The sequence below is a fragment of the Paramormyrops kingsleyae genome, chromosome 22, assembly GCF_048594095.1.
Source record: "Paramormyrops kingsleyae isolate MSU_618 chromosome 22, PKINGS_0.4, whole genome shotgun sequence".
In the NCBI taxonomy this organism is placed as follows: Eukaryota; Metazoa; Chordata; class Actinopteri; order Osteoglossiformes; family Mormyridae; genus Paramormyrops; species Paramormyrops kingsleyae.
Window position 1 is genome coordinate 11308499 of NC_132818.1, and position 23640 is coordinate 11332138.

Below are 23640 nucleotides of genomic sequence, written 5' to 3' on the forward strand. Positions count from 1 at the left end.
CATAGGCTGACTGGCAGAAAGTTGAGATTCAGGGTGACAGTCATTAGGCCGTTTGGTATTAGACCTCATGTCACCTCGATGGGCCGAATGGCCTCCTCTCGTTTGTATAGTTCTTATGTTCTTGTTCTGTGTTACTTTGTGATCAATACATCTGGCCAGTAAGCTAACCATACAGGCCTAACCCATAATGAGGAAATCCTTTAACAAATTCTCTCGTCTGTCACACGTTTCATTCCTGCACCGTTCCGTTCTCTCCATTTTTCTGCATATTTCCTTAAGGAACTTGGGTTTCCCTCAGTGTCTCAAGTGACACTCTGTCCTTTGCTCTCTCTCTCTATCTCTCACTCTCTCTCTCTCTCTCTCGAGGAAGGAGACTTATGTGACATGAAAGAAGAGAGAGAGAGAGTGAGCAGGAATATAAAGGGATAAAAGGAAGACATTTGGAGAGACGCAGAGACGAAGAGAGAGGCATCACAGGAAACCCGTGCGACACAAGCAGTCATGCCTGAGGCCAAGAAGGCAGGTAAAGGAAGAGCCGGCTGCCTGACGGGAGATCAGATGCATGGCCGGCCTCCGTCTCTCTGTGCTCCCCTTTCTGCCACTTAGTCCTGCTGGATGCTTATGTGTGTGAAATGTACATTTTGTCTACATTTCTCTGCTCTCTCTTTCTTTCTCTCTCTCTCCCTTCCTCCATCTCCCTTCACCCCCCACTCTTTCTCTATTTCTCTATTATTACATATGTGGTTTGTACACTATTCCGTGTTTGTTAGTGACATTAAATTAACCAGGTCAGGGTGTTCATTCCATGGGATGTTATGAGCAGTTAAATAACAGATTCCAAGGTGGTCGATGCACAGGAAAGAGAAAAGATGACAGTGATGCGTCTGAGGCCAGTCAGGACCCGCCTACCGTCTTGTGTGTGCCTGTGTGAGTGTGTGTGCCTGTGTTTGCCTGTGTGAGTGTGCGTGCCTGTGTTTGCCTGTGTCTCTCTCTGCTGAATATGATTTCCTGTGTGTGTACTTAGGTCACGCTGCTGTGAATGATGTACAGAAACAATCTTCCTGACACATTACAGAAAGTGTGTAGCCTGGCATCTCTGTCCTCACCGTGTAATCTCTAAAACAAAGAGTGCTGGCTACTGTCCATGCTTGATGTTGTGATGGACAACAGAGAGTGACCACATGAGGAGAAAGAGCCAATTACGCTGTTGTGACTTTACTGCAAACGTCGCTAATACTTAAAGCGCATGTTTAAGAAGCTGCTGGTGGGGTCTGATGAAGAGTCAAACCCCCTTGGTTAGAAACGTAGCTGTAACTTGAGACTCTGAGGTCTTTTTCCAGCATTTGACCTTCAGTAACACAATAGCCAAGAGACCTTCAGCCAAGGAAATAAATGATTAGAAATCTAAACTGCAGATGACTGCGATTTACATGTCAGACGCCTAGGATCCTGAAACCTCCTATGCCATCAGTTGGTCACCCTGGAGCCCATGGAGGCTGGAAAAATCTCACATGGCGGTTTGTTCAGCAGGCTCCAAAACCTGGGGCCTCTCCGGACCCCGGAGGTATGTGCTGTGCTGCTCTGCCTCGGGGGTCCGGCGCTTGGGAACTTGGGGACGTGGCACAGAGCCACAGATGCACCTGTTAGCCACTTTGCCACCATGTTCCTGAATCCGACAGCTCTGTGCTGAGATCAGCCCAGAAAGTGCCAGAAAAGGCAGAGGCACCCGGAATAACATGCTCAGTGAAACATCATCCTGTGTTTATACAATACGCTAATTAGCGTTGTGAGGATTCAGCATCTGTGTGCAATAATGTGCTCGCAGAGCAGACTGGTTAAAAATGACAGGGTGTCTCTCCTGCCAGACCCCCCCTATCGGACACCAGGAAATCAGAGGCGGACTGAATCGGGGATCGCATGCAGGGTGCACTTGGAGTATAGGGGGTGTTTGGCTTATATTTCTGTTCACCCCTAAAATGACCTTTGGCCGATTACGTTTCAGGACTGGCAGTGAGGTTGTAAGTGAGTGATTTGCTGCAGAGTGCTATGGGACCATTAGTGATCATTAGTGATCATCAGGCTATATACCTTGCATTAGAGGAACTCTTCTTGCTACTGCCCCTCCACTCACCTCTTACTTCATGTAGATTCTACCTCCTCTCTCCCTCCCTCTTTCTCCTTTCCTCCATTCTCCAGCCATTCCTGTCCCTTCCTTTTTCTTGTCCTCTCCATGTCTCGTTATCATACCACGTTATCGTATTTCTTCACCTTTCCATGCCCCCAGCACTCTGCTTCATGTCATTATCTCATATATTAGGCTCCCCTCCCACCCCCAGCCTGCCCCAGACCGTAGCTCAGAAACCCCAGTGACACTTAAACTTGATTTATAGTAACTTGCTGCTGAAAGTTTACTCTGTCTGGCCCTGAGGAGAGACAGTTCCTCTCCCCCCCCCCACATAAACAGCAGTAATTATAGAGCACAGGCAGTGACTTTGGGGATGGGGGACACCGAGGGGATGGACAGGCTCTTCAGGAACCATCCTTCTGTTTATACCCTGGGCCACTTCCTGCTAACAAGTCCTGCTGACCTCAGGGAAGAGGGACAGTGATGGACAGAAAGTGATCAACGTGCAGGTGAGGCCAGACAGACGCTCTGGCTGCGATTACTGACATCAACAGACAGAACGGCCCCTAGCGTCGCGTAACCTGAGGGCAGCACCGAGAGGTCCCACTGAGCCGGTCCCTGCACGGGGCTCCAGATGTGCTGATTTATCTGTAAACCTCCAGGCGGTCTGGCCCATCTGTGCCCCATCAGCTCGCACATGCTGTCATAATACAAACGAACCGCTTAAAAGCATGAGAATTAAGCTGTACAAGCGGTTTGCTGGGAGACCTGGCACACATTTTGATAGGTACTGAGACAGCTGTGGGAGGCATTCCAGAGGAATGTAGGGGAGGAACTTGATGCTAGGCACCCTGGTGTACCGGAGGTAGCAATGCTCTTAGTTTTGTTATTAAGTGCAAGAATAAAACAAGTGTGATTGGACTCATTATAGCTCGAAAAATATCTTGCTCCATTTTGAAGTAACTATTTGAAGGTAAATGTCATTGTACAGTGCCTCCATTGCTTAATTCGTGGTGTCTTGTCTCTCTCTACCTGTCACTCTTCTTCTGTTCCTTATCTCTCCATCTCTGAATGCAGGAATCAGCCATCTACTTCCTGTTTCTCCTGTGCAAATGAGTGACCTTCTCTCTCAGTCTTCCCCTGACAATGTAACCTTTCTCTTTCCATCCATCCACCCCCATCTCTCTCTGACATTTTATCCTGACATATCAGATGATATTATGATATTTCAATAAGTCCCAAACAGTATTTGGAATTCATTCTGTCCTCTCATTAACCATCCTTCCAGAATTTTCTGTTGCTTTCCAGAACTTGCCATTTTCCTAGTTTTTCTCTACTCCTTGTTGCTGTGATTTAATCAGACCGTGAGAGCATCTGACATCATTATAATGCTTTAAAATTCATATTTAAACAGCCTGCCTTCAGTCAAATCAAACCCATTATGCAGCTGTGGGATGCAGAGCAGTATGTGATGTAGTATTTTTGTAGTGCAGGTTCAGGACCTGCGTGAACAGGCATCATACACCTGCAGCTCCCTTTCTTACCCATTCATTTTCACAGTGATTTTGGGCTTCCTAGACATGCTCCCCCTTCCCTTTTCTCCTCTACACCTCTGTTCCTCCCCCTCATTTGAGAGTGCCCCATCTCCTCCTTCTCTCCTGGACATGCCCTCCTCTTCCATTTTCTCCCCTACACCTCCTTCCGTCTCATCTGAGAGTGCCCTGTTTCCTCTTTCTCTCCCAGACACACTCCCCCTTCCCTTTTCTCCCCTATGCCTCCCTTCCTCCTCCTCATCTGAGAGTGCCCTCCATCTCCCTCCTGCACTTTCCTTTCTTCCTGTCTTTCACTCTGCAGTTATAATAATCTTTTCACTGCTACTCCTGCCTTCTCTCCACGCCTAACTAAAGCTCAGCCAATTCTCATTTGCAAAATCCTATATGTCAACAATCTGTAAATCACATCAACGATCAAATACAGCCATGAAGGTAAGACACATGAGAGCTTAACTGTACCCCAGAGCTGCCAAAAACATCCTTAGTGAAACCCCATCAGACTTGACTACACCCGCTTGAAAAGCAGCCAAGGTCCTGGATGACACCAGTGCTGGTCCACATGCTTGGGTTAAAAATAGTCACTGTGCCTATCAGTCGTTATCACAGGCCTCACGGCAACCTTTGCTGTGAGAATGCCTATGCCACCAGGCCCTCTAGCCGGCATAAGGCAATGTAAGCTGTCCGGGAGAACGATGTAGGCCTTCCTAAGGCAAGGTGCACTTTATAAAACGATGTGAGCTGTCCGGGAGAGAAGGATGTGAGCCTTCATAAGGCGATGTGAGCTGTCCGGGAGAGAAGGATGTGAGCCTTCATAAGGCGATGTGAGCTGTCCGGGAGAGAAGGATGTGAGCCTTCATAAGGCGATGTGACACTCACTACCTGCTATTTTAATCTGCTAACCTGTCCTTCTGATAAGACTTGACTGCAGTGACACTGTAAAGCTCTGGAGGTGTCTGCTGTATTCATACTTCATGCCAATTAGTGTAATGAATATATGAAAAAAGAGACTTCTAAAATGACGCTGTTTTTCAGAAAAGGTCACAGGCAGGAATAGACTGCGGTCATGAGGCGAGCGTCAGAGCGCGCCGGAAAGATGAAATGCGTTTGTATTATGACAGAGTGTGTCTGTGCACCTATAGCCAAGCATCTGCTCTCTCAGATGGCAGTGCAGTAGTGGCAGAAATCCTATGTTTATGGAGAAACCTGATCCTGCTTTTGCAACCACAGGTGTGTTTGTGTGAGTAGGAAGGAAGCACACACACTCTAAGCATCTACACACTCACAGGTACATTATTAGCATCTACACACTCACAGGTACACTATTATGTTTAAATGTGACACTTCAGAGGCAACATTGCTTTGCTTACTGTCGGTAGCAATACAGGAAGCACATACACACTCAGGTATATACTGTGTTTAGATATAAATACTCAGACATACACTCTGACTGTTTATGAATATATACTCAGACAAATACTCTGTTCAGACTGTTCAGATTTTTATACTCAGACATGCAGTCTGACAGTTTAGCAATATATAATATATATATTTAAACATACACTAAGAGTGTTTAAAGATATATACTCAGACATACACTCTGGCTGTTTAGAGATTAATACTCAGACTCCACTCTGATAGATAACAGATACATACTCAGACATACACTTTATGTAGATATATTACTCAGACATGTACTTTGATTGTTTAGAGATATGTACTCAGACATACATTCTGACTGTTCTAGAGGTATATGGCTACTGCAGGTGTGAAATGTTTTAGTGAAAAATTACACTAACAACAATAATAATAATAATAATTTTTATTTATGGGCACCTTTTAGGACACTAAAGGTCACCTTGCATGAACTATAAATAAGAGACTCTGTACACAATAAATTATAGTAACAATAAGATGAAACCAATAGCTAATTAAAGCTGTTCTGGGTGAATCACTCAGAGTTTCAGGGATCTGAGTGCTATGATAATTTATTACATTTTGTAACTTGTTTCCTTCCCTGTTGCGGGGCTGCTCCTGTTTTACTCATCAGAAAGAAACTGTCACTCAATTGTTCCATTAAATTGGTCATATTTATAAATGGCTGAGCTGTTAATTACTTATTTACTAAAAGCATCAGCTAAGCAGCTAAATAGAAACGTCCAGTATAACGTTGAGTGAGAGTCAGCTGAAATGTAAATGGAACGGCAGGCTGGCTCCCCATCCATGTCAGTGCACGGCATGTTTACTGCGTGTCCCCGGGTGGAGTTAGTGCCGTGTTTGGGGAGGAGCAGGGCATGCCTGCCCGGGCATTTTTGGGTAATGCTGCCATTGGACTGAAGTGGATATAAAATCTTCCATATTTGGAGCAGTATGGTTTAAATTTAGACAAAGAAATAACCTAGACCTCCGTCTATGTATAGGGTGGAAGGTGTGAGTAAGGGAAGGGCCTTCATTCATGCAGTCTGTTTGGTAAATATAGCACCCCACCCCCACCCCAAATTCAGGGACTGTGCTCCGCTGCGGCTTTGATTCCCAATGCAGGGGATCCTCAGGCCTAATAGACTCTTGTGTCCTCCATTCCAGGGGATTTGGAAATGACCCCCTTGTGGCTGGGGCAGGTACTGCAGGAGAAAGAGGCAGCGCGATTGAAAGATGTCTCACACAGCAAGAGAGAGAGAGAGGGTGGGCCCGAGCTAAGGGCCAGAGGGGTAAATGATACAGAGGTCAGTCATGTAAGACTTGGGTACAGAAGGAGACCTTCTGTCATCAAGTAGAGGATGGCATTCCAAGCTGAGAGAAGCACTAGAGTGGATGGGACGAGCCGGGGGGAGGGGGGGGGGGAGCGACAGACAGCAAGCACTGCTTGTTACCTTGATGGGCATCTGAGAGCTTCAGGGTACTGATTTAATGCTTGATAGCAGAAGAGGATCTACTCAGGGATCCTCACATCATCTTGATAGGGATCCGAGAGCTTCAGGGTACTGATTTAACGCTTGCTAGCAGAAGAGGATCTACTCAGGGATCCTCATGTCACCTTGAGTAAACTGACCTGCTGGCTGCTTATTCATTATGATTTATGTGAATTTGTATTGTTAGTCATAACTCTAAGTCCTTAATCGTCACACTGCTGCTGGTGAAGGACTGGAGGTGGCCCATGGAGGGTTATGGTTACGAGTGGGAGGAGTCACATGGGACCACTCCCCCTTACTCCAGCTATACTACTTTGCTGTTGCTTCGTGGCTTTGGGAGGCTGGAGAGCTATTTCAGGGTGGAACACAGGAGGTCTCACCCATCTTTTATACATCCTAAATGGTTTCTTTGTCTTTTTTCCTCCCCAGCGGCTAAGAAAGACAAGGCTGCAGCACCACCTGCTGGTAAGTTCTAAACATGACAGGTATAAAAGCAAAGTGAATTTTTAAAATGGCTGAGCACAGGTGTTACCAAGTTCCACACTAATCATTTGCTTCTTTTTTTTCTTCAGGCACAAAGCCAGAGGGTGAGCCAAATCTGTGTTGGTGTGTGTCTGTGGGTGTATGTCTGTGCCTCTGTGTGTATATGTGTAGGAGTGTGTGTGTGTGTGTCTCCGTGTGTCTGTGGATGTATATCTGTGCCTGTGTGTGTGTGGTCCAGGTATGTATTACAGGTGTGATAAAAAGGTGATATTTTGACGTCGTGGGGACCAATCTGTGATTGCAGTCAAAAAACTAAAAATGCCAAAAGACTTGTATTTTGTTTGGTTACTTATGGTTAAGGTTAGGACTGGGTAGGGGCTAAAGTTGCCAATGTTGGGATCAGAGTTTTGCCCATACAAATGAATGGACAGTCCCCACAAGGATATGAGTACAAGTCTGTGTTTGAGTGGCTGTCTGTGTGTGTGTGTGTGTGTGTGTGTGTGTGTGTGTGTGTGGGTGGGTGGGTGGGTGCATGCCTGCCTATGTATCTGTCATCCTCTTTATAGTTCATCCAAAGTAACACCTTTCTTTCTGCTCTGTTCAGTTAAGCCCCCAGAGGTGGATGGTAAGGACACTGACTGATCAATCACAGAAAAGTTATTTCTGTGGGCATGTGACTGAGCGTGGTTCCGATTTTAGTCGTATTTACAACACGCTTCACAGTTTTGCCCACTTTTTGCCATTTATGTTAAAATCAGTGTGTATTTGCCCCAGCTGTGAGGGTATCTCGGTGCGTATCTGCCCTGGCTGTGATGGTATCTTAGTGTGTATCTATCGCAGTTGTGAGGGTATCTTAGTGCGTATCTGCCCTCGCTGTGAGGGTATCTCAGTGTGTATCTACCCTCACTGTGAGGGTATCTCAGTGTGTTTCTGCCCTGGCTGTAAGGGTATCTGTGTGAGTATATACCCCGGCTGTGAGGGTATTTCGGTGCATATCTGTCCAGGTTGTGAGGATATCTTAGGGCGTATCTACCCCAGTTGTGAGGATATCTTGGTGTATCCGTCCCGGCTGTGAGGGTATCTTAGGGTGTATCTACACGGTCTATAAGGGTATCTCGGTCTGTATCTGCCCTCGTTGTGAGGGTATCTGTGTGCGTATCTACCTCGGCTGTGAGGGTATCTCCTAGTGTGAAACTGACCTGGCTGTGAGAGTATCTGAGTGTGTATCTGCCCCAGCTGTGAATGTATGTTAATTAGTACATATCTGCCCTCACTGTGAGGGTATCTCATTGTGCATCTGCCCTGGGTGTGAGGTTATCTCAGTGTGTATCTGCCCCTGCTCTGAGGGTATCATGTCCCTGTTTGTGTGCCCCCATTATCAGCTGGCCAACCAGCCCCATAGTATGAGCCAAGTGTGATCCTCAGTTGAGCTGTATGTCTGTAATAGCTTGGGTGTCTGTGTGTGTGGGTGTGTGTGTATTTGTCTGTGTTGGGTTATACTCCAACAAAAAATATGTGACCTGACTCAGCACCACATAAAGTGCTTTTGTGAGCTGATAACAACTATGTACATTAGATATGTGTGTGCAGTACTGGATGCTGCTTAGTCATTAAGTAAAACAAGCAGGTTTCCCTAAGCAGATGCCGTCACTGATGAAGCACATTTCTCTTACGTGTTGGGTGGAATAAGAGGCTGCTAGTCTACACTGCAGTGCTTTAAGAATTAAAACAAGGCTGCAGTGTTGGACATCTGGCTTAATAGAAGAAGCACTGTTTGTGTTGTCATAGGGGACATAAGCATACAGAGAGTTGTAAGCTGTCTGCCTCTGTGTGCTTTGCACTCCCAGACTCAGACTCACTCAGCTGACAGACAGCGTCACCCATGCCTCACAGAGGTCCGAGACCAGCTGTTTTAGTCCTGATGCTTTACACTGTTTAAAATCAAAAAGCTGAAAGTTGAGGCCCCCTGATTCTCCATTTAGCAGGATCACATACTGTCACGTAGTTTCCAGTCTTATTAGCATTTTACTAGCACATATGTCTAAAGCTTTGCATGTGTGTGAGTGTGTGCGGGGGCGGATTACCTTATCTGGGGGCCCTAGGTTAACATTGGTATGGACATTCAGATGTTGCGGATTTAAACTGGTCCATTTTTCTCGAGGTAAAGTGGGGTTCTGATGTTCGCCTATGCATTAATCCCACCCTAAGTGTGTGTGTGCGTGTGTGTGTGTGTGTGTGTGTGTGCGAGAGCCCTGTGACGTTATCACGGTATCAGCTATCACGCCGGCTTCCCATGCTGCCCCCCTAATTGAACCCCTGTTGTTTAATTGTCAGAAGCGAGCGCCACAGATGACGGTAAGTGATTGTCAGGCTGGCGGAGTGAGCCCGGGAGCCTGTGGACGTGTGCTCACCCTGGGTGTATGCATACAGTCCCACTGTATGCATTGGTCACAGTGTATGCATTGGTCACAGTGTGCCCACGTTCATGTCGAGGTTCGGTTTTTCAGTGTTGAATCATCTGGTCCTGAATCATTTTCAAACACTTCCTGAAATTACACTTTACTAAACTTTCAGCCCTTGGAAACATGGAACCAAAGACCCTTCCACATTAGTATGAGTCGCACTCACGTTAACAAGAATCCCTCCCATGTTAGTATGAGGCCCTTCCTCATTAGCCGGAATCTCTTTCACATTAGCACCAGTGCCTCCTACATTAGCTTGAGTCTTACCCACATTAGCATAAGCCTCTCTTACATTAGGATGAGTCCCTCTCACATTAGCATGAGTCGCTGTCACGTTAGCAAGAATCCCTCCCATGTAAACATAAGTCTCTCTCACTTTAGCACAAGTCTCTTTCACGTTAGCCTGAGTCTTTCCGACATTTCCAACATGAATTTCCTCCAGATTAGTATGAGTCTCTTCCATATTAGCACAAGTCTCTTCCACAATAGCAAAAGTCCTTAGCACATTAGCAGGAGTCTCCCCCACATTAGCACAAGTGTCATCCACGGTAGCACAAGTCTTTTTCACCTTAGTATAAGATTTTCCTAAGTTAGCATGAATCCCTCTCAGACTAGCATGAGTTTGTCCCACATTAACAGGAGTGTCTTCTACGTTAGCACAAGTCTCTTCCACATTAGCATGAGCCTCTTCCAAGTTAGCATGAGTCCCTCCAACATTAGCATAAGTGTCTACCACGTTAACACAAGTCTCTTCCATGTAAGCATGAGTCTCTCCCACATTAGCATGATTCTCTCACACATTAGCTCAAATCCCTTGCATATTAATGAGTCCCTCCCATGTTAGCCTCTCCCACGTTAGCATTAGGCTCTCCCACCTTAGCATGACTCCCTCCCACATCAGCACGAGTCCCGCACACATTAGCACGAGTTCTTCTCATGGTAGCATGAGAAGGACTCGTGCTAGTATCAAAACACAATAATACAATAAGTACTTCTTTTCCCTTTTGGGAAAAGGTGTTTTCCCATGTCTGTGTGTCACCCTGTCACTCAGCCACTCTGTGTGTCACTGAGTTAGTGTGCCAGTCACCCAGAAACAAAAAGGTCCCTTTTGTCCTCACCTTTGTGTTTTCTGGTGGGATGACAAGTGGGATGATCTGTATGCCAGTGGACACATAGGTGTGCATTACAACAAGGATGCGTCTCACCTGCAGTCCACTGTCCTCCTGCACATACTGTACATTCAAAACTCTTACACAGAGAATTTAGAAGAGGCATTAGTGTTACTCTGTGTTTGCTATATATTTGTATTCAATACAACTGCTTGTTATTTTCTCTGTTAAACATTTAGATATTGAACAAATGCATAGCAGTCAGGGCGCAGCACTCGCGCCTCTGTCTGTCTCTACATTCCTTCACAGGGTGGAACAACCTAGACATGGAAACTAATATTGCTGACACAGGAACTCAGGGGTCAACACCAATGCAAATACTGACGGACATTTTAATGCAATTTTTACCATGGACATAATATTGAAAAACTTTTTTTTCTCAATTAAAGCATTTTGCCATGGACACAGAGGAGTCAGAGGATCCCTGTAGGGACTAATGACACAAACATATAGCTATTGACACAGATACATAGCAAACGACACAGATATATAGCTAATGATACAGACACATAGCTAATGACACAGACATATAACTAATGACACAGACACATAGCTAATGACACAGACACATAGCTAAAGACATAGATGCATAGCTAACGACACAGACACATAGGTAACAACATAGGTACATGGCTAACGCAGACACATAGCTAATGACACAGACACATAGCTAATGACACAGACACATAGCTAACGACACAGACACATAGCTAATGACACAGACACATAGCTAACGACACAGACACATAGCTAACGACACAGACACATAACTAACGACACAGACACATAACTAACGACACAGACACATAACTAACGACACAGACACATAACTAACGACACAGACACATAGCTAACGACACAGACACATAGCTAACGACACAGACACATAGCTAACGACACAGACACATAGCTAACGACACAGACACATAGCTAACGACACAGACACATAACTAATGACAGACACATAGCTAATGACACAGACACATAGCTAATGACACAGACACATAGCTAATGACACAGACACATAGCTAACGACACAGACACATAGCTAACGACACAGACACATAGCTAACGACACAGACACATAGCTAACGACACAGACACATAGCTAATGACACAGACACATAACTAATGACAGACACATAGCTAATGACACAGACACATAGCTAACGACACAGACACATAGCTAACGACACAGACACATAGCTAACGACACAGACACATAGCTAATGACAGACACATAGCTAATGACACAGACACATAGCTAACGACACAGACACATAGCTAACGACACAGACACATAGCTAACGACACAGACACATAGCTAACGACACAGACACATAGCTAACGACACAGACACATAGCTAACGACACAGACACATAGCTAACGACACAGACACATAGCTAACGACACAGACACATAGCTAACGACACAGACACATAGCTAACGACACAGACACATAGCTAATGACACAGACACATAGCTAACGACACAGACACATAGCTAACGACACAGACACATAGCTAACGACACAGACACATAGCTAACGACACAGACACATAGCTAACGACACAGACACATAGCTAATGACAGACACATAGCTAATGACACAGACACATAGCTAATGACACAGACACATAGCTAATGACACAGACACATAGCTAACGACACAGACACATAGCTAACGACACAGACACATAGCTAACGACACAGACACATAGCTAATGACACAGACACATAGCTAATGACACAGACACATAGCTAACGACACAGACACATAGCTAACGACACAGACACATAGCTAACGACACAGACACATAGCTAACGACACAGACACATAGCTAATGACACAGACACATAACTAATGACACAGACACATAGCTAACAACATAGACACATAGTTAACTAAACATACACATTGCTGACGAGAGAGATACATAGCTAACGACACAGACACAGTGGCTAATGACACTGACACATATGCTAACAACACAGACACAGTGGCTATTGACACAGACACAGAGGTTAATCAGTTCCTTTTGCTCTTTATCTCTCCCTTATACAGAACTTCCTCCACATGGTAAGACACCTTGCTCTCTGCTCCTCATTATGCTTCTTATCACATACATGTTATACGCATGTATGATACCTGTACTTGATTATTCAAAATAAATGCTATGGTCACGACAATAGGACAGGATCAGATAAGGAAGCCATAAGTAGATACACATCTTGTGCTTGCCTTGGTCTCACTGTCTGTCACCCACAGAGCCCACTCCAGGGGCGGAGCCAGAGCAGACAGAGCTCACAGGTCTCTTTGTGGAAAGACCTGAGAACACTGTCGCCATCAAAGGTGAGTACTTAAGGGATACGGAAGGCTGTGAAGTATATAGGTTTATGTCAGTTAGACTTATAAGGTTATATGTGTCTGCCTGGGCTGTTTCCCCTAGGGAAAGACATCACATTTATAGCCAAAGTAGACTCTTCCAACCTGTTGAAGAAACCTGCCATCAAGTGGTTGAAGGGGAAGTGGATGGACCTTGGCAGCAAGGCTGGGAAGCATCTGCAGTTCAAGGAGACCTATGACAGGAACACCAAGGTTTGTGCCCGTGTGCACCCATCATGACATCTCACATGCTACCATGTGTCCTGAACACACAGCCTCCTCTGGCCCCTACAGATCTATACATTTGAGATGAAGATTGTCAAGGTGGTGGATGCAGACGCAGGTGGCTACAGGTGTGAGGTGCTTTCCAAGGACAAGTGTGACAGCTGCACATTCGAGATCACTGTGGAGGGTGAGCAGGTGACACTAGAGCCAGACAAGTGATGTTTCTTTGGGAAACACAGTCTCACTTTTGCCTTTATTTCTTTCAGCTGCCCAAGAGGAGCAACAAGCGAACATTCTGGCAGCATTTAAAAGATCGTGAGTGTTGGTCAGAATGTACTTCTGTGCACATAGAACTGTAGCAGTTTCATACTGTCACTTTCTCCATCCACTTATAGGGGTGAGGCTGGAGAGGATGAAGGGGAACTGGACTTCAGTGTTTTACTCAAGAAAAGGTATGAGAGAGTATTGCTTCTTTTGAGGTCGAGCTGCCAATGGTGTTGAGAAAGCTGCAGTCACACACATGTCACTTATACTGCAAGGTACCAATGAAAGCTCCAAATATACAAGCGAGCATAGTTATTGAAGATACCGGCTCACAAACTGAATATTGCTTGTCCAAGTCTCAGTAGCAGCCGTCTGTTGAACACTTATGGAGCTGTATGGATGAGTAAAACTGTGAGACATGTAAATTGCTTTGGATAAAACCAAGACTGCTAGCAAGACAATAGCGTTGGCTTAACATAGTAGCTCGGAATTGCTGCTACCAGTTCCCTGGCCTCTATGCTTTTTCTTCAAACCCTCAGGGAGGTAAAGCAGGAGGAACCTAAGGAGGACGTGGATGTGTGGAACATTCTAAAGGATGCTAAGCCTTGTGACTATGAAAAGATAGCTTTCCAATATGGAATTACAGACCTAAGGGGCTTGCTGAAACGGCTGAAGAAGATGAAAGTGGAGCCAAAGAAGTGTGATGGTGAGAGCTCTCAGAGTACTTATAGGGAATAAAACCAGGCCAGGGCTTCCATGAAGCTAATACACCATATATCATGGCTTTTTGTAGGTTATGTGTAGTCACTAACCCAATATCATTCTACGGTCACTCACATGCAGCCTTCCTGAAAAAGCTTGAGACAGCCTACTCTGTCGACAAAGGCAAGAAGATCCAACTCTCTTTGGAGATAGCTGATCCCAATGCGCAGCTCAAATGGCTGAAGAATGGAACCGAGATTAAACCTTCTGCCAAGTATGTGGGAAGCTGTCTGGCAGTGGCACAGTGGCTGTCCACAAAGATTGGCCCAATCTGAGGAGACCCTGCTGTCCTTTTTCTGTTTCTCACTGTTTTCACATGATCCATTCGCTTATCAGGTACGTGTTTGAGAGTGTGGGAAACAAGAGAACCCTCACAATCAACAAATGCACTCTGGCAGACGACGCAGCCTATGAGTGTGTGATTGGGGAAGATAAGAGCTTCACTGAGGTCTTTGTCAAGGGTAAGTGTTCAGGAGGAAAGCAGCAGCTGTAGCCGTAGAGTTGGGATTGGTTACCAGGTGGCTAATGATAGCATTCTTCATCAGCGGTTGATCTCACCCACAGAGCCCCCTGTGACCATCACAAAGCTTCTCGATGATGTCCACGTGGTGGTGGGAGAGAAAGTGGAGTTTGAGGTAGAAGTGTCTGAAGAGGGAGCCAACGTCAAATGGTGAGGCAGTGTGGAACCTTGGCTGTGCCTGATGGTTTGTGACTCTGTCCCTCTAACTGCAAATCTCATCCTGCCTTTAGGATGAAAGATGGCGTAGAGCTGTCAAGAGATGGAAAGTATCGCTTTAAGAAAGATGGGAAGAAGCACTGGCTAATAATCAACGAGGCAACCAAGGAGGACATAGGAATGTACCAAATCTTCACCAATGGGGGGGAATCCAAAGCCGAACTGGAGGTTGAAGGTATTTCCTTAATGCACTTACCATGTATCAAAACTATCAATTTCTGTCATTTTCTGTCTTCCATACCAGTCTCAAATAAAATTTAGTTTGTTTCGTTACCATTTATGAATATACACCTTTAAATTTTATTGCAGTTTGTGTCAGACACAAAAATCAAAATGCAAGCATAAATGATTACATAAAACATCTGCTAAACTGTGTTAAACTTCTGAATGACATTAGCTACTGATTAACTTTTGTCTATTGTTAGAAAAGTCTGCATTTCATTCCAGTTGGGCAGAGCTTATAAGCAAAGTCATGTGACTGTGTCTCTCAGACAAGGAGCTGGAGGTCCTTCAGAGTATTGCAGACCTAACTGTGAAGGCGGCTGAGCAGGCCATGTTCAAGTGTGAGGTGTCTGATGAGAAGGTGACAGGGAAGTGGTTTAAGGATGGTGTGGAGGTGAAGGCCAACAACCGCATCAAGATGGCCCACATAGGGAGGTGAGTCAAAGAGAGAGGGGATCTCTGAACAGCCCAAGAGGCAGTGAAAAATACAAATGCCTACAGGCTGCGTGGCTCCACCATTACATGCTGACAGGACAGTTGTGGGTAAGTTGTCATTCCCACTCTTCCAGGATCCACAAGCTGACAATAGATGACGTGAAGCCAGAGGATGCGGGAGACTACACCTTTGTGCCGGAAGGATATGCACTCTCCCTCTCAGCTAAACTCAACTTTCTGGGTGAGGCAGAGGATTCGGTTTACAGAAGTGAAATGGCGGTCATTCTTGAACACCATGTCTGTCCAATGGCATCATGAGGATGATGCATGCAAACCACACATCATCAGTGTTACAGAGCAACAGTGGCTCCGCAAGAATGATTCCCATGCACTATATGAGCTCCTAAAGTACAAATGTACTAAATGCATTTATTTTTATCTCTATTTCTGTTCCAGAAATCAAGATTGACTACGTGCCTCGTCAAGGTAGGTGGAGGTCACTGTTCAGGTGTCTTCGTGTAGTGACCCCACTTGCTCCCTGAGCTCATTCATCTGCTGTGCCTCCCCCATCTCCTTGTCCTCCTCAGATCCACCCAAGATTCACTTGGACACCACTGGAAACATGGTGAACAAAAACACCATCATTGTCGTTGCGGGCAACAAGCTGCGTCTGGATGTGGAAATCTCAGGAGACCCTGCCCCCACCGTTTGCTGGATGAAAGGAGACACGGTGAGGACATAAACCCCCCCTCGGATGGATAGCAGCTTGTTCTGGGATATGTGTCACTGTCACACTGCTGTGTTACAGGGGACAGGATGAAGGGAAGTGCGGTACTGAGAGTCACCGCTGCTCCTGTGAACACTAATATCTCCCAATAATATCTCCTTTGTCTTGCTAGCTTTATTTTACAGCAGTGCAGCGTAATTATGAGATATAGTGAAAATGTTCATCTCTCCAAATATAGACCAACTAACTCTGAAATTAGAAAGTTGACTTTTTAATCCAAAGAGACTTACAGTATCTATTTACTCAGCTGTGCTAAAGGTACTTGCGATGATCCCTTGCATACAGCAACAGCATATAACCAGAGGTGGACATTTCAGGTCCAGAAAGTAAAAATCCAGACCAGGATTTTGTTTTAACCAACCAGTTGAGCATAAAGAGTCATGATCACATAGTACTCAACTGGATGGTTGAAACAAAATCCTGGTCTGGATTTTTACTTTCTGGACCTGAAATGTCCACCTCTGCATATAACCTGGGCTGTCTGCTGGGCTCTCCTGCCCTTTCCTGACCCGGCTCCCTCTACAGGTGATCTCAGAGACCGAGGGACGTGTGAGGGTGGATAACAGAAAGACATTGAGCAGCTTTGTGATCGAAGGAGCAGAGCGGGAAGACGGGGGCAAATACAGCATCACCGTAAACAACCCAGCGGGCGAGGACAAAGCTGAGCTGACAATCAAGATTGTAGGTCCGTACTTGTGTGTCCCTCTGCCCAATGTCTTCGTCCTGCATACTGTGTCATCAATCATCAGTACTGAGCTGACTTCATTTCACCTGTCACATGTTTTCCTGACCTCACTTTCTCCCCCCCAGATGTACCCGACCCTCCTGAGGGTGTGAAGTGTATTGGAGTGGGGGAGGATACTGCCACTATCACCTGGGAAGCCCCCAAATTTGATGGCGGCTCACTAGTAAAAGGTATTTAGAGTGTTTACTGAGTAATGTCAATTAAACATAAAACCTCTGTATGGCAGAAAGCAGAAGTAGCTCAGCTTCATAGAGTACTTTGAAGACGTATGAATAGAATTTGATAACTTTTTAAATATTTTTAAATACAGTAAGAATGGTGGCTTCTTCCTGAGGAAGACAATGCCAAGAGTACAGCAGCCTGACGTATCAAGAATAAAGAGCCATTTACTCCCTCAGGCTACCTGATGGAGAGGAAGAAGAAGGGCTCTTCTCGCTGGACGAAGCTAAACTTTGACATCTATGAGTCAACGACCTATGAGGCCAAGAAGATGATTGAAGGAGTGCTCTATGAGATGAGGGTGTTTGCTGTCAATGGCATCGGTGTCTCCCAAGCCAGTAGCACATCCAAGCCCTTCATGCCTATAGGTGTGTAGAGATGCTATTCTCCTGTTCATGCAGAACAGTCCACTGATGCCAGAAGGTTGCATGTATGTACTGCAGGACAGGTCCAGCTGTAATATCTTTCAATGAGGCACTTTCTACATAGTGCTGAAAACTGAGTAATATTGCAATCCTGGTGAGAAGCTTTGGTTAAAGGCATTTCATGTAAAAAGGTCCATCTGTTCCAGGGACATCTTTATTAGCCTACACCAGGTTCCCTGAGTGTTCTCATTCAGTACGTTTACATGCACAGCTAAGTCGAGCTACAGTTATAGCTCGACTACGGCATTTAAGCGGACTATCGTCCTTGTCCCAGTATACATGTACGGGAGGGGAAACGATTTATTGACCAAAGTATGTCTGACTCCGCTACAATAGGTAGCAATATGGCTCCTTTCAGCTTGTTAGTATTGGGTTTTTTCTGGTTGACCTATTACGGCACAAAATAATAAAAGTAATAATATGGATGCATTGATAAATGAAGTGACATAAGCTTTAATTGCGATCTGGTCAGAAGAACAGATACAGGAAGATCAGGATAGCATAAAAAGAAATAAAGTATTCTGTATAATATTGCACGGTATTGGACATTTTTCAAATATTGCAATGTGATTTTGCTGTAATAAATATTGGGGTATTTATGAAACAAAAAGAGGAGTTCAACATAAATTTCTCATGAACCCGTCTAGGAGTGATTTAAACAGCAAGGACGAAAATGACTATGAGTGTCTTGAAGAACGCATGCAGCACTCATGCAAAAGCTGCGGAGGTAAACTTTAAGTTGATTTTTAAACATATACTGATAATCTTGAAAAGGAATAATCATTCAAAACTGCAAAACCTGCAAAGTTTTATTTTCCTAAGACAGAATAAAAATGTTTTAGCGAGATTTAAACTCCCTGCTCTATAATATCCATACCAAACTGAAGGAAAGAAAAAGCCTAATCTTAATCTAGCTGACTAGTAAAGTAAGTATTGGACGTGCATAACATGCGATGCTGGTATTAATATTTCATATTGTCCAGTTGTACTACAGCCAATTCTTCAGTACAAAATACGCCGCCTCACGTTGTGATGTCATTCGGTGCCAATACCAGTTTTTATGCCAGTGTAAACCAACACTTTGTAGTACTGTATTTTTGGTCCATTTTAAGTACTAAAAGTACAGTACCTGGTGTGGTGGAAATGTGCCCTTTGGTTGAGCGGTGAATTGGACAGATTTACAGTGCTGTATATTTCATATGTGCTGTACGTCCTCTGCTATGCTCCATGCTTCTTCTGTGTACTGGCGTCTTCTGTTACTTCCGGGTCAAAGTCCGGGGGGAGAGACTGTGGAGCACGCGCAGAGGGCCTAGGCCAGTTTGAGTCCATTTGAACGTAAACATGCAGGAGTAAATTGACTCCCAGTCGCATTATCTGGGTGTCTTAGTCCGACTTTGGGAAGTTCAATTTAGTACGATTTCAGTCAGACTAACACAATAATTCGATTTTCTTAGTGTGCATGTAAACGTACTGAGTGTTAGAATTGTCTTATTAGTTACTTCCTTTGTTTGGTAGCTCTTGCTCCAATACTGCTTACACTTGTACCCTGGCATTGATTGGAAGCTCAGCCTAGCTGCACTTATGCCTAGTTGACTCCTTGACAGTTGTTTGTAATGTGCTATTTCACTCACTTGTATGTCTCTTTGGACAAAAGCATCTACTACATAAAGTAAATATAATTGATTTTGAGTGTGTCAACCACACACTTACACATGGCATTTGCTGACCTTTCTGTTCCTTTCCTTCTCACTGTGTCCAGCACCCACCAGTGAGCCAACTCACCTCACGGTGGATGATGTCACAGATAGTGGCTGCAAGCTGAAGTGGCGCCCCCCAGAGAGGATAGGGGCAGGGGGCCTTGACGGCTACATCATAGAATACCGCAAGGAGGGAGGTGAGCTAGTGCTGACTCATAGGATGGAACAGACACATTACAAGCTATTACTGAATGTTCTCTTAGGAAATCATTGACTCTTGGACTATACCTGACTCCTAAGATTGTACTATGATTGACTCATGCCTAGAAACTGACTCCTTCAACAGCACTGATATATGCCTAGAAACAGACTTCTTGGGTAGGAATCACAGATGGGCTAAAACTGACTCATGGGGCAGAACTGGCTTCTTGTTACAGACTCAGGGCATGGGGCAGGTAGAAATGAGGTGACAATCCACTTAGCAGCTCTAAAACAACAAAGGTTTATTGAATAAATGGAACAAACAGGGAAAAGCACCAAACAGGACCACTAGGGGTCAAAATAAACTTGAAAACTTAACTAATCACACGAAGGAACTAATAGATAATGGGAACAGGACTAGACAACAAGTAAAGAAATAACAGGCGAGGTAACAGTAGGCAGAGACAATCCAGAGCAACATAAGGTAGACACTTCACACAATGACCTACTAGAGAAATGAACAAAGGCAGACACTTAAATACACAGATAACAAGGACTAACAAAGGGCAAGTGTGAACAACTAATCAACAAGGCCATGGAACAACAAGAAATAAATTATAATTAACAAGACCTGGAACCAGAGAACCTAATAAACACTAAGGGAAGACTAGGAACATAAGGCTATGCAGAACAGAGTAACACCAGACACAACAAGGAAAATCAGATGCAGGGACAATAAGCAAAGACAACAATACAATATCAAACACACAGGAACTGATAATACGTAGGTCACAAATGAAGGTAGCTTTTGGCCAGCCTCAAACTCATGACCAGGGGGTTTATAGTCTCAGGACCCCACACTCAACCCACAGAGCTAAGCAGCGGTCCAGGTACCAGGGGAAACACACTAGGGACACTGGAGCTGAAGGGCAGGGTAGGGTAGTACAGACCCTGACACTTCTTTTACAGTCTGAAAGTCAACTGGTAATTGACTAACTGAGGTGGATTAAAATCCAGTGGGCTGCATGGATATTATCATTACAGTAATTGTTTTATTTCTTATTTCTTGACCACCCTGGCCAAGGTTACTTTATTAATGAGGAAGGCAACTTCGGCATCCATGCTGGGTGTGGTTATCCAGCAACTGTCAATCACATACTGGTTAAGCCAATTCTCATTGGCTACTTTATTGGTTTGCTGAGGAATAAATTAGATATCGACTGACGGCAGATGTTAATGTCACCCCATGTGGGATTATAAGCATCATCGTGATTCTAGCTGAATCTGTCCGGAGTCACCTTCTCTTCTTTTGGCCTTCTTCACCCCCTTCTTCACCTGTTCTCCCTCCTCTTTCTCAATCTCAGATACTGAGTGGGTCCAGTCCAACCAGGATCCTGTGGATAAGAACAGCTATATGGTCCGTGGGCTGCCCACGGGAGAGAAGATGGAGTTCAGGGTGATGGCTGTGAATATGGCCGGCCGTAGTGCCCCAGCCATTATGGCGCAACCTGTCACTATCCGTGAGATTGTTGGTAAGTGACTCCACACCTACCATGTTGCCTATCATTCCTGTCTGCTATTTCTTTTCTCACATACTGTTCCTGTCTGGCAGAACAACCTAGGATCCGTCTACCCCGCCAACTGAGGACCAAGTATATCAAAAAGGTTGGGGAGAAGATTAACCTGGTCATTCCCTTCCAGGTTAGTCTGCCTGTTACAGCAGAGACGACAGGAGTGTTACTACATTCATGTACAGGGAAATTTAATTCCACATTAAGATTCACAACAAGCAATATTTTGACACTTATAGCCAAGTGTCGGAAAAACTGACTACCATATCCTCAGAAGGCCAAGGCTTTGAAGAATGCTGAGGATCCTCTTGTAAAGCAGTACGTCTCTCCCTATCACAGGGGAAACCCCGCCCCAGTGTCAACTGGTTTAAGGATGGGGAGCCTCTTGACGCCAAGAAGGTATCTGTTCGCACCACGGAAGTGGACACCATCCTGTTTGTTCGCTCTACTGAGAGGGATCATTCCGGGACATACATGCTGTCAGTGCAGATTGAGAACATGGAAGACAAGGCCACCTTCGAAATCCGAGTCGTGGGTGAGTTCCTGCTACGCTGTCTAAAAAACCTGCTGATCTCATTCAGTTCTCAGAGATATGACCTTTATGTGACAGCCAGCAGGCATCTGAAATACTAATAATTCGTCTTAGCTATTGTTTTCCAACTCGAACTCTGTTTACCTGCTCTCCGACAGAAAAGCCAGGCCCCCCTATAGCCGTGAGGGTGACAGACGTGTGGGGCTTCAATGCAGCTCTAGAATGGAAGCCCCCTAAAGATGACGGCAACTGTGAGATCACGGGCTACACCATTCAGAAGGCTGACAAGAAAACAAATGTGAGTGGCAAGGGGCTAAGATTTCCAGGAAGCACTAACAGGAGACTCCAGTGACCTCTATCCTCAATTGCAGCTGAACCCTCACACAGAGCACCGAGCTTAGGTCTTGTGGTGGCACCAGGCAGTGGGCCCTCAGGCTGTACTTACCACATCCCTCTACTACTTCCGTTTGCAGGAGTGGTTCACTGTGTATGAAAAAAACCGGCGTCCCAGCTGCACCGTGTCTGACTTGGTCATTGGGAATGAGTACATGTTCCGCATCTTCAGTGAGAACATCTGTGGGCTGAGTGATGAGGCTGGGCTCAGCAAGGAAACTGCAGTCATCGCAAAGACTGGTATACTTCCTCCAGTTTTCTCTGCGGCTGAATCACAGTGAAGCCCATGCCGACTGTTACATCCCTACCCACCTGTCCCATTTTATTTAGGTCTGGCCTACCTGAAGCTTCCATACAAGGAGAAAGACATGCAAACATCCCCCAAATTCACTCAGCCATTGCAAGATAGGTCGGTCATTGCAGGTTATACTACCGCAATAAGCTGCTCTGTACGTGGCTACCCCAAGGTGAGCCGCCATGTGTATCGCTGTGTGGGTTAGTGGGTTATTGAGGTCCTCTCAGGTACAAACAAACTCATCGTTTTTGTTTTTTAGCCCAAGATCATTTGGATGAAGAACAGGATGATTATTGGGGATGACCCCAAGTTCCTCATGCAGAACAACCAAGGGGTGCTGACCCTCAGCATCCGTAAACCCAGCCTGTTTGATGGGGGCAACTATGCCTGCAAGGCCGTCAATGACCTAGGGGAAGACATGGTGGAATGTAAACTGGAGGTTCGAGGTATGGCGCAGTGTTGTGGTGGAGGTTTGGTGATACAGTGGTGGAATGTTATCATGTGAAGACTTAGACATGGTGCTTTGTTACACTCTGTGTAATTTTTTAATGAGTCCCCAACTTTATTCCTTCTCTAGCCCTAACCAAAGATAAAGAGGCAGCAAAGTGAGTGAGGGTAAGAAGCCCACCAAGGAGCCAAGAAGGAAAAAGAAGAGAGTAGAACTGAAAAAAGTAGAATAAATGAGGCTGTAATCTGAATGTGTCACAGTCTGCTCACTGTTCCTGTGTTTTCTTCGTCCTAATCGTAACACAGATGGGTTAAGCGATAATCCCCCATCCCAGCTGGTCTGCTTCCTGTTCCCATGTCTTTTTAGTCCTGCCTTAAAGCTCTTTGGGCTGGAAACACACATGTTAAGTGATTCCCCTGTTCCAGCTGCTCTGCTGGCTGCTGTCTATGTCTACATTTCACTTCCTGTTCATTCAGCACATATTAGCACACCTATGCACAGATTTATACGTAGCCTGTGCCTTTAGATCACTCAAGCAAGACTCATGCATAATAATATTTCACATTACTACAGCTTGCAATAATATACAGTTTTTTTG

General features: G+C 45.1%; 1 protein-coding gene across 1 annotated transcript; it reads left to right on the forward strand.

The window, feature by feature from the left end:
• The first annotated feature begins 369 nt into the window (after window positions 1-369).
• mybpc2a (myosin binding protein Ca) lies at window positions 370-23292 on the forward strand. Its single transcript, XM_023798523.2, has 32 exons — window positions 370-523; window positions 7014-7049; window positions 7157-7171; window positions 7672-7692; window positions 9402-9422; window positions 12765-12779; window positions 12969-13052; window positions 13150-13298; window positions 13380-13497; window positions 13577-13625; window positions 13706-13762; window positions 14114-14280; window positions 14418-14550; window positions 14673-14797; window positions 14901-15006; window positions 15087-15247; window positions 15564-15729; window positions 15864-15970; window positions 16186-16215; window positions 16317-16459; window positions 17042-17201; window positions 17327-17431; window positions 17660-17848; window positions 19665-19799; window positions 21168-21335; window positions 21416-21504; window positions 21714-21909; window positions 22065-22204; window positions 22380-22539; window positions 22630-22766; window positions 22854-23040; window positions 23172-23292. The coding sequence occupies exons 1-32, from the start codon at window positions 502-504 to the stop codon at window positions 23201-23203; spliced, it is 3423 nt and encodes a 1140-aa protein (XP_023654291.1). The 5' UTR covers window positions 370-501; the 3' UTR covers window positions 23204-23292.
• The last annotated feature ends 348 nt before the right edge of the window (window positions 23293-23640 follow it).

Bases quoted from the DNA above. Each gene is read 5' to 3' on its own strand.
- mybpc2a (XM_023798523.2), top strand. From the start codon at position 502: ATGCCTGAGGCCAAGAAGGCAG. The intron at 15,730-15,863 runs GTGAGTCAAAGA...CCACTCTTCCAG, and splicing joins AAGATGGCCCACATAGGGAG to GATCCACAAGCTGACAATAG. The intron at 19,800-21,167 runs GTGAGCTAGTGC...TCTCAATCTCAG, and splicing joins AGAATACCGCAAGGAGGGAG to ATACTGAGTGGGTCCAGTCC.